General features: G+C 36.9%; 1 protein-coding gene across 1 annotated transcript in view; it reads right to left on the bottom strand.

Annotated features, from left to right (window-relative positions):
- The window catches only part of LOC127619812 (CUB and sushi domain-containing protein 3-like), a 639,489-nt gene that overhangs the window by 413,933 nt on the left and 213,172 nt on the right, over positions 1-12,384 (bottom strand). The window contains exon 4 of the mRNA XM_052092811.1: positions 11,867-12,061. Coding sequence (XP_051948771.1) covers positions 11,867-12,061 — 195 coding nt within the window. The remainder of the gene's footprint in view (positions 1-11,866; positions 12,062-12,384) is intronic.

Here is a 12,384-nt window from a genome sequence, read left to right as displayed (position 1 = left end):
ATGATTTTACAAGAAGAGAAAAACTGTACATTTTAAATGTGTATATCGGATTAAAGTATATTTTGAGTAAACTAAAATAAAGATGCTAGCAAAATGGACCAAAATGTACAAAACCCTAGTTTTGATGTCATGGGGTCTTTAAAGAAAGTGACTTTATTTGATTTTCCCCTCACCCTACCCTTGACCTTTAAAGGCACTACTTTCCAGCTGTGATTTTGGAACTTGTTTACAGAAAAGGCATGCAATGTTAAGAAGTACAGTAACACTATTCAGCTAATTCAAAGTGCCAGCTGAGAAAATCCAGAATTCAGCCATTTTACAGCTGCCTGATAAACAGATCTACTGGACATTCCCTCAGCCATGGCATGATGGCACATTTTAATTCAAGTTTATCAGTTTGTCGTCCTTGACTTCTACAGAAGACTGAGCCCAAACACATTTACGAGCAGCAAAAATTTACTGGACCAAATTAGTACACTCAATATTTTCATAAAACATGCAGAGAGCTTTCCTGGAAGATGTTCAGACACAAAATGGTTTGTTTCTTGTTTCAAAAAGCAGCATTGATTTTATGGACTGAGTTTAGAGATTTGTTTTCTTCGAGGCAGCTGCTTGGTTTCAAAGAAAAACAGAAAATGCCCAGGAAATTCTCTAATGTTCGCTCACTCTTAAATTAGATTATTTTAATGAGTAAAACCCCACAGAAAGTCCCACAGTGTTGTGCAGCATGTGTTTGGGCATTGACACTACTGATTGTTAATGCCTGGGCTTAGAGTAACCCTGGCTAAATAACATTTCATGGCATGCACCTCAGCTTGGCTACCTTTGCTGCAGTGTTATCATGCCTATTTCACACCTTGGGCACCACAAGATACACACTGTGCCAACGGCAACAGAGTACAGAGATGTGCAAACACAAGCAATTTTGAGAAAATGTTAGAACATTCCTTCAAAATGAAGCTTAAAACATTTTATTTATATGTATTTTATCAGTCAATTCCCTAATACCAACCCGATGAATATGTGGTTCTTTTTTTTACAGGACTTGGAGTGAATTTAGTTAAATTATCCATACTATTTGCCTAGAGCAGTGTTTCTCAACTGATGGGTCGCGGACAGCAGGGAAATGACAATGCCAGAATTGTTCCTCCTTTAAAATTTTCCACGGCCCAAGCAAAGTTTCGGCCTGCCGAGGCAAATTTAATTATATTCATCTCACATTCTGCAATTCATACATGCTAAATATGCTTCTCATCTGAAAACATGATGCAATTGAAGCCTGGTTTTCGCACCAATGTGTGGCGCGAGTCATCACAGAACCACTTGCACCAATGACCTCATCTGCTCTAACCTTCAGTATCTCTGGAACGCACGCATTTAAAATGAGCTTCCCTTGATATTGCGTCACAAACCACAAAACTGATGCAACTCATTTGAGAACTGAGAATTTACTAGTTTAAAAGAGCAATGGCGGAAGTCAAACCTTTAAAACAATTAGACAGCCCTGAGACAACACTGTTTATGTGCCAAGATAAAGGTTTTTCAAACTTCACATCTACACCCTTACTACCATTAATCACAAATATACAATAGTAACAGTAACAGTGGCATTTTAACAAAACATTTATAGTTAATAATATATTAGGTGGAATCTATTGGAACTCAACTTTTGCAGTTGTAGCTAAAGGTTAATAAAGTTTTTCATAACAAAATACTACATTACTACAACTACATTGAGATACCCAGACTGGACCTCTAAGACTTATGGACATATTATAAACAAAGTTTGCCTTCTGTGTAATAAACTGTTTGTTCTGTTTGAATGATGATTGATATTAGGACATAAACTTGATAGTAATACAATGGGCTCATATAAATAAATAGACTCATAAAATGTTTAAATGGGGGAGGGGGGGACTAACTGTATCTTTTGTTGTTGACATCAACAACAAAAATAATGTCACTTGATACATGCACTTTTTGAAAACCATGAACAAAACTATGCAACATACATTAAATACAGGTTACATTTTTTAACATGTTGGATCACCACTTATCACCAATATCTCCACACCTGCATTCAGAGATGCATACATTACAGAATTTTAGCATAACATTGACATTTGCAGTAGTATTTCTAAAGGTCCACTGACTTAAGGTTTAAAATGGATTTTCCCCCTTAATCTAAAATTAATGGTACATGTAAATTGCTGGGCAAAATCATTTCAGAGCTATTTTTATGTAAAAACCTGACATCTACTTTGCTCATAAAAGGGGAACAGGCAGACACAATCTAAAATGCAGTTCCCCATCTGTCGCTCACTCGACAATGCGTCGAATGAAGCGACACTAGGGGTCTTTATTGAAGGACTCGGTTACCTCTATGAGAAATTGGCAGACAGTATGTCCCTCCCCCGGACATACGGGTATAAAAGAAGGGAATCGTGCATATATCCATTCAGATTTTTTCTTCGGAGCTGAGCGGTTGTGCGATCACCTCTGCAGAGCATTTACAGCACATATCAGCGGCTTTCTCCTTTTCTGTACACCAGTGCAGCTTTGCCCCTAGGCGTTTCGACAGTGCTTTTGAAAGAGCCATTTTTTCTCACTAAAAGAGTTTAATTTCTCTAAAAGAGCTCGCCGATCTCGACCTCTGGGCCACGAAGGTCACAGCGTGGGTACTCGGGAAGGTGATGGCCACCTTAGTGGTCCAGGAAAGCCCCAGCTTCGAGTGCCCCGCAGAAAGCTCTCCTAAGACGGACGACCCAGGGAACGAGATGTTTGCTCTAGAGCTGGTAAGTAGACCACTCCATACCCCGGTGGAGGGCCGGGAGGAGAATCCTAATTTTCCTTTATTACCTTTGCCCACACACTCAATAAAAGAGCTACTTCCTCGTTCCCTGGGTCATCTGGCCAGCAAATGCAATTCTCACGGCAACCCGTTGCCAAACATCGGCTGTCCCGGCACACCGGATGCGGACCCCTCGCCTCCAGACCCACGACTGCTGTCCTCCGGCCGGCCGGTTCTGACGAGTCCAAAGGACACCTACACAGGACCTCCTCCTCAGTTACTAACCCGCCCCCTGCCAGGTGTGCGGAGCAAGGCAAGTGCTTTGAGTCTTTTCTCAGCACCAAAGCCTCGGGATGTGCCTTTGCCTCCCGACACAACAATATCTGCTCCGCCCGCTGCGAAGCCCCGCCAGGTACGTCGAAAAGGATCATCGCCTTAGTCCACTCAGGTCGCTGCACGCCACTCATATCCTTGCAAAAGAAGATATAACTGATGCCTTCAAAGTTATGCCCCTTCATCCATCTCAATGGCACCTTTTTGGCATCAAGTGGAAATCAAAAATGTACTTCGCCGTGCGCCTAACATTCGGTTGTCGCGGTAGCCCCCCACATTTTTTTTTTATACCATTTCAGAAGCACTTTGCTGGATTATTCTCAGTAAATGTAATCTTCCTTTAATTTTACACTTGCTAGATTATTTCTTGCTTTTAGATTTTCCAAACTCTCAACCCGACTGCAGCATCAATAAATTGAAAGAACTTTTTCAAAAGTGCCTCTATCCGAAGAGAAAACTGTCAGTTCTACATCGTTAGAATTCCTGGGCATTACCCTTGATAGCATTTCTATGTCAGCATCTTTTCGAACAGAGAATCTCAGTCACATCTTTCAGATCATGATATCTTTTGAATTGGCTATATTCATAACCAAGTGTGATTTGTTGTCCCTGCTGGGACATTTTAATTTTGCCATGCGAATCATACCTCAAGGGTGCACCTTCATTTCCAGACTTCTAGAATTATCTAAAACCGTCTCAAATCTTCATGACATACTGGTCCTGGATGAGGGCTTTCAGTCAGACCTGCGCTTTTGGTCAAGTTTACTCCAAGAATGGAACAGAATTTCCTTCTCCTATAAAGATTTGCTCGAAACTTCATTGTCTCTTCAACTCTACACTGATGCAGCTCCCTCAGTTGGGTTCAGTGGAATGTTTGGGAAAATCAATGGTTTGCAGATTAATGGCCTTTAGAAATTCTAAACCTCCTGATCGAAGTGCAGTCAACCACATTATTTGAAATTTATCCGATCGTAATGGCTTGCTGTGGGGCAATATTAGGCGTCAGAAGGGGATTACAGTTTTTACAGTCATTACAGTGAAAATGGCAGCAGTACTAAAGGTTGCTCCTCTATTCCCTGTATTAATTGATTTATTAGCCATCGCAGTTGGACATGCATCATTCAAAATGTAATTTTTAAAGCTACTTACATTCCAGGTCTTTATAATGACAAAGCTGATGCACTTTCACGTTTTACATTTCAGGAATTCCATGCTCTGTGCCCAGATGTCCTACCAGTCAGCATGAATTGCCCTCCATTCTGCCAAACAGTCTTAGACACTTTCTTCCTACATGATTGTAGCCGCACATTATATGAGGTCAGGGATGACACACTCTACCTTAAAGAACTATGAGTCTCCACGGTCCTACTTTTCTCTCTTCTGTGCATTTTCCATTTCTGTCCTTCAAATAAATATTTCTGTGGTGTACACATTTATAGTGTGTTGTTTCAACTCATGTAAATTACAGCCTTCTTCCATTAAAGCAACAATAGCAGGTATTCAAATCCACCTCTGACAGGACCCCAGTGTCATTAGCCTTCTAAGTCATCCATCCATCAATTTGCTTCTGAATGCACTTAAAGCCTCACCTCTTACACTTTATCTCCTCAATAAACTGTTACACTATTTAAGAAACAGCGCTTTTGGTTACCATATGGACACATTATTGGAATCTGTATTTCTCGTAGCTTTTTCTGCGGTTCAGGGAATTCACTTGTAAAACATTCTCCTTTAACCCAGCCCACGATCTTACCATGCCTGAGGTCTGATATCTGATAGATAATCACCAATTTACTTAATTAATAAAGCACACCACAACTTGACTGAAATGTTTCTCATGATCTTAAAAACCTTTTGATCTGTAGGTGTATTCTTAATGTTTCAAATTAGTTTTGTAGACAAAAATATAATTGTGCCAACATATTAATTGATTTCATTACAAAACTAAAACTGTATTTTAAAAAATGTTGTTTGAAATGGATGACTTTGACCAAATAATAAGGAAAAGAAGCCAATATGTGCCAGGCATAGATGGGAACTCCTTCATTACTGTTTAAAAAGCATCCATGGGTGATTCCTCAAGAAGTTGGTTGAGAAAATGCCAAGAGTACATTTCTGCAAATTCTAGGCAAAGGGTGGCTACATTGAAGATGCTAAAATATAACATAGTTTTGATTCATTTTGGATTTTTATAGTCACAACATAATTCCCAGTTACATTTCTGTTCTTACATAGTTTATATGACTTTACTATTATTCTAAAATGTGGAAAAAATAAAAAAAATTTAAAATGAATAAAAAATGTAAGTGACCCTAAAGAGTAAGTGACCCTAAAATTTGACCAGTAGTGAATATATATATATATATATATATATATATATATATATATATATATATGTATATTAGGGCTGTCGATTTAACGTGTTAATTCAGTGCGATTCATTTTACAAAAAATAACAAGTTAAAAAAATGCATTTAATCGCAATGTCCCCGGACCATAATAAGGAAGATTCCTTTGGAATGCAAGCTTGTAGTACCACCTGTTTACTCCAGAGGGCAGTAAGTGAAATTTCAGCTGTATGAGCAACGCACAGTTTATGCAGTGAACAAAACACTTGAAGCGCAAATGTGAACTACGGGATCTCAAGATGTGTTTAAAGATTGAGTATTAAACTATATTTAACTTGACACAGTGACCTAAAACATTTTATATTTATGATGCAACGAACCCGAGACATGGATGGATTGAGATGGTGAAAAATTTGTAAATTACCCCATAAATATTTAATCATAAATAAAATCAAACTTATTTATAAGTACTACCCCACTAATTATTTTCTTGTAGAGAGATGTAATTGTGGTCATTTATTTTAGAGTTGTCCCTCCTCGACTTGTTTTTGGTCTGATTTCTGCAAGATTGTTAGAGATCATATCATTCCCAGCTTTCAACTTTGTTTTGAAAATGTTTTATTAGTTTTTTTTTTTTTTTTTCTACGACATGTCTCTTCATAAGGAATATTATTTGATACATTTTCTGCTTTTGTTGGCAAAGTTTAATATTCATAAATGTAAGTAGCCTATGGTGGTTAAAACCATTAGTTTTAATTTTTAATTCAGAGGTTCAGCAATACCTAAGAACAATTTCCAATTTGAGTAAATGAAAGCTGTAAAGTGTATAGAAATATGTAAACAATTTGATATTTAAACTGTTTATTTATTTCCCTTTTTGTTGTTGTTTGTTTTAATATAACTCTTGGCTCTAGATGTAAAAGTTTTGTAAGAATTAATAAAAAACAATTCTGATGCAGGAGTAAATTGATGGGTGCTTAAACAAGCCCTCATAAAAATCTCGAACTGATTGACAAATTCACTTGTGAAATGGATTGCTGTGAGCTGTATGTCAATGATTGGCTAATGTTCAATAATATGGTAGTAAACAATAGAATGTATTCTAAAGCCACTTTTTGTATTGTTTTATCAATGATTAACTCTTCTGTCACAAGAATGTAATGCATTTTAATTATCTGAATATTTTTTATTTTATATAAATATATATATATATATATATATATATATATATATAATTTATTTTATATTTAATGTATATGTATTTGTATAATTATATATTGATACAAATATGTATAATCATTATATATTGAATTATTGTTTTATGAGGGGCTTTCTAAGCAGATATTTGTATATTGTATACAAATAATGCAATTAATCCCGATTAATTAATCGGGACACCATGTAATTAATTCGATTAAACATTTTAAGTGATTGACAGCCCTAATAAATACAGCAGGTGAAATAAGTATTGAACACGTCAAAATTGTTTCAGTAAATATATTTCCAAAGGTGCTATTGACATGAAATTTTAACCAGATGTTGGTAACAACCCAAGTAATCCATATATACAAAGAAACCAAAACAAATGAGCTCAGCAAATTAAGTTATGTGTAATAATGTGAAATGACACTGGGAAAAAGAATTGAACATGCTTACTGATATTTATTTAATACTTTGTACAAAAGCCTTTGTTGGTAATGACAGCTTCAAGACGCCTCCTGTATGGAGAAACTAGTCGCATGCATTGCTCTGGTTTGATTTTGGCCCATTCTTCCACACAAACAGTCTTCAAATCTTGAAGGTTCAGTGGGCCTCTTCTATGAATCTTGATCTTCAGTTCTTTCCAAAGATTTTCAATGGGATTTAAGTCAGGTGATTGGCTGGTCCATTCTAGCAGCTTTATTTGCATTCTTTAAAACCAATTGAGAGTTTCCTTGGCTGTGTGTTTGGGATCATTGTCTTGCTGAAATGTCCACCCTCGTTTCATCTTCATCATCCTGGTAGATGGCAGCCGATTTTTGTCAAGAATGTCTCAGTAAATTTGCCCATTCATCCTTCCTTCAATTATGTGAAGTTTGCCAGTACCATTTGCTGAAAAGCAGCCCCACACCATGATGTTCCCACCTCCAAACTTCACTGTTGGTATGGTGTTTTTAGGGTGATGTGCAGTGCCATTTCTCCTCCAAACATGGTGTGTATTATGGCATCCAAGCAGTTAAATTTTGCTCTCATCTGACCACACTATATTCTCCCAATATTTCACTGGCTTTTCCAAATGTTGTGCAGCAAACTTTAAACGAGCTTTAACATGCTTTTTTTTCAGCAATGGAGTCTTGCGTGTTGAGCGTGCATACAGGTCATGGCGATGGAGTTGGCGGCTAATTGCAGGTCATTTTGAAGCTCTCCACAAGTGGTCCTTGGCTCTTGGACAACTCTTCTGATTATTCTTTTCACTCCTCTGCCAGAAATCTTGCGAGGAGCACTTGGTCAAGGCAAATTTATGGTGAAATTATTGTCTTTCCTCTTCCGTATTATGGCCCAAACAGTGCTCATTGGAACAATCAGAAGCTTAGAAATGCGCCTATAACCAATACCATCGTTATGTTTTGAAAAAATGAGGTTGCAAAGGTCTTGAGACAGCTCTTTGCTTTTACCCATCATGAGATGTGTCTTGTAAAACACCTTGGCAATGAGACCTTTTTGTAGGCCATCAGTTGGGACTGAACCAGCTGATATTAATTTGCACTGACAAGGGGCTGGATTGCTTTATAATTACTGATAGTTTTCAGCTGTTGTCTTGGCTTTCCGTGCCTTTTTGCACCTCCCTTTTTTCATGTGTTCAATACTTTTTCCCTGTGTCATTTCACATTATTACACATAACTTAATTTGCTGAGCTCATTTGTTTTGGTTTCTTTGTATGTATGACTTACTTGGGTTGTTACCAACATCTGGTGAAAATTTCATGTCAATAGCACCTTTGGAAATATATTTACTGAAAAAAATGTTGACGTGTTCAATACTTATTTCACCCGCTGTATATAACTTATCAGCTTCCTACGTGGCATCGGCTTGTTAATAGTATTTATTTTTCACATAGAACGTCTCAGAGGCACACATAGCATCACATTAGCTAAATAGAGCCTAGGCTTTTAGCCAGGTACACATAGATAGTATAATTCACAAGTTAAGTAAACTTATGGGCTATCCAGTCCATGTACACATTTTTAGTAGGACACTAGATTAAACCTCTCAAGCAGCAGCCGAGAAACACTTAGTGAATCTGTCAATTGTGTTAAGCACTGGCCAGCACACAGACTCACATAGCTATTTCATGTTTCTTGAAGCAGCAGCAGCATTCACAAGTATTGGCGATAGATTTGCTTGTTGGGGATTTGCGTTTTGTGTCACGCAGCCCGACTGCATTGTTGGGGATCTGTGCATGTTTGTTCATGACTATGACTATGTCTAGCAGTAGCAAATATTTTTACTTGCTCTGCAGAAGCAGCAGTGTTAAGCAGATCTAGTACACCAAGACATAACCTACAAACTGCAGTTTTCATAATAAAATATATATATGCATTGTAAATATGCAATATAAATGCATTAATATGGACGCAAAACCAAACATGCACTTCAAAACTGGCTAAAAATGTTATTTAATATCAAAAAACTTTCACATATCATAAAACCTCAAAAGCACCGAACAATAGCTATGACATTCCACTTTTTCAATTAGATATTTAATAATCAGACCAAATCTGGATTTAATAATTCATAAAGGCTCACGAAGAAAGTGATGTTGGTTATATTATTCAAAGCCTGTATTAATTTCTTTCTTCCATGAAAACAAAAAACAAACAAAAAAACTTGTTAGGCAGAATGTTAGTCTCACTCACCATTCACAAAAAACAAAAACAAAAAAAACATTGAAATGAAAGTGAATGGTGACTGAGTCTAACACTCTGCCTAACATCTCTTTTGTGTTCCACGGAAGAAAGTACATCATGTGAATTATGATGGAATTTAAGTTTTTGGGTGAACTATCCCTTTAAGAAAGTGCCAGATGATAAGTGTGTCAAATACAGCAGTCTGATTCTCTATACCCCGCTGCTTTCTGGGCCAGGTTGAGGCTCCACATTTTAGTACCTCAGGCTATTTGCTATTCAAGCACAGTTGGCTTTGCAATTTGTATCCAACCAAAGCAAGCATGATCCAGACACTGTCATTTTCCCCTTTCTATTAAACACGCTGGAGCAGAAACCAGCACAGGCTGTCTTTGGAGAGATTCTTATTTAAGAATGGTCATGGCAAATGCACATTATAATTGGTCTGAACATGGGACTATAAATCTTGATATATTTGCAACAAAAACACCCCGCGTCATCTCTACAGCAAGAAACATCAGTGTGGAATAGTGATTGAGCATAGGAGGAGTTTGGGGCCCAAATTTGTGTAAAAACTTATATATATATATATACACTACCGGTCAAAAGTTTAGGGTCACTTACTTAATCGTTATTTATTTATTTTAAAAAATGTCACATTCTAGAATTATAGTAAAATGTAATAGAAATGGAACTGGGAATTATTTTGTGACTATAAAAATCCAAAATAAATCAAAACTATGTTATATTTTAGCATCTTCAAAGTAGTCAAAGTTTGCCTAGACTTTGCAGACATGTAATCTTGGCATTTTCCTAACCAACTATCACACTGGGATGCTTTTCTTTATTATTCGGTCCAAGTCATCCATTTCAAAAACTTTTTTTTAATAACATTTTTGTATTGTAATTACATTTTTTTGCAGTTTTTAATTATATTTATAATTTAGTCAATTATTTTTTTTCTACAAAAATAATGTACAAAATTGAAGCATACACCTTCAGATCAAACGTTTTTGTGTTCATGTGTCGGTCTGCAGGAGAGAGATAGTGGTAAGGCTCGCCCACCTGGTTCACAATGATCCCTAACACTTGTCTCTCCTTATAGTGATGGCGGAGGACTTAAGAGCTTCGCCACAGCATCAGAGAGACAGAGTCTGGAGAATACAGCAGCCAGAGTGTGTTAAACGTATATGTGTTTACCTTTATTTATAACAACGATTACCGTTGTTCTGAAGAAAGGAAGTGATAAATAAAGAACTGACCTTGAACTTGCTTCGTTGTCTCCTGACTCCTCCATTGCCCGAACTAAAGACTTTGTTACAGTTTTTAACATAATTTAAAACATTTCAGTCAAGTGACCCCAAACTTTTGAATAGCAGTGTGTGTGTGTGTGTGTGTGTGTATATATATATATATATATATATATATATATATATATATATATATATATATATATATATATATATGTATTTTAGTTGTGGGAAGAAAAGTGTTATAACTAAACTAATAACTCAGTCTATTGTGTCTACCCTGTGTGCCTTGTGAAAATGTTGAAAATGGTAAATTCAGCAGTAATTATTAAATTACTCATCAAATGATGTTGAAGAGTATATGTTGAATATAACCTGGTATGTATCCAGATGTGTGTTGTCCAAGTACACGTTCTGCATGTTTAAGAAAAGATGCAGTTGTCTGGATCAAAGTGATGCTCTTTAGTCCCAGCATGGAGGGTCAAATACAGTGTTCAGTGGCATCCTCGTCTATATTGTGCTCAGTATTGTACCGTAAGATAAAAGTTTTGTGTGCAATTTGGCTTTGCCGTTGGTGGCATTGCCTGATCTGCATAATTCCTTTAGTGAATCGGGCACTAAACGAGTGCAGTTAGTCATTCTAAGTGAATCTGCCCCACTGTCTAACATCTCCTTTTGTGTTCCACAGCAAATAGAAAGTAATTCAAGTTTGGAGCAACATGAGGGTGAGTAAATGATAACAGAATGTTTGAAAATTTGCACTAAATTCACCAACTATTGCCAGAGCTGGAAACATCTTACAGTGAGCTCTAAACCTGATTAAAAGAGTCAAAATCATAATAATGTAGCTACAATAGTCTGCGAAAGAACCAGTATGTTCTAAATTAAAGAATGGGAGAATAAGATATGAGGATAGAAAATAAAACAGAAATATAAGACCTGGGAAGAGCAAAACAAGAGCAAACATGTGATGTGTTTCCAATGTTCTGAGCAATCTCTAATTATTGTACCATTTCTTATCTAAGCAAACTATTAAATCCAGGCAGCTATAGCCACTCTTTCATACAATATATTCTCAAATGCATGTACATCTACACAAACAAACATACACACATTCACTCTGCTCAGGCATAAAACACCAAGCAAATAAACACAAGGACACTAGAACAGATCAAAGAGACACATGCATAAACACACACACTTGCAGAGTTTTGGTCATGCACATCACATGTAAAACTGTTTAAAAATCTGGTGCTTACCTCTGCAGATGGGGACTGGGAAGTCCCAAACGGCCGCATTGCCTGTGTTGGTTATGCAGGTAAGTTGTGGATGGCCGTCTAACACATAGCCGGTTACACAGCTGTAGCGGATCTTGTCTCCTACATTGAAACGCGTCCCATACAAGATGCCTTTGGGCGGGACGCCAGGGTTCCCACAGGAACTGCTAAGCAATTCTAAGAGACAAAATGGTTTACTTTTAGCACTGAATTCTTGATAAAGGAATGAATGATGTCATGGAGACTAAGACATGTGAGGAATAGGGTTTGTGCCAACCACAATGCATTTTGTGCAGGGATCTATTTTGTGCAGTGAATTATTGGCTGCCAAAAGCATGATACCAGCCGAATCAAAAAGAGACATTTAGAATTCAAACGTACAAACTATAAAGACAAGCCTGTTGTGTTTTTCCAAAAGAAAGCAACATGATCTGAACACATCACAGCAAAATATCAAAGCAAGCAAAATACATTACAAAATAATCAATTTCCCAATTCAG

Source organism: Xyrauchen texanus, chromosome 26, assembly GCF_025860055.1.
Source record: "Xyrauchen texanus isolate HMW12.3.18 chromosome 26, RBS_HiC_50CHRs, whole genome shotgun sequence".
NCBI lineage: Eukaryota > Metazoa > Chordata > Actinopteri > Cypriniformes > Catostomidae > Xyrauchen > Xyrauchen texanus.
The sequence above is the reverse complement of the archived record's forward strand: the minus strand, read 5'-3'. Positions and strand labels throughout refer to the sequence as shown.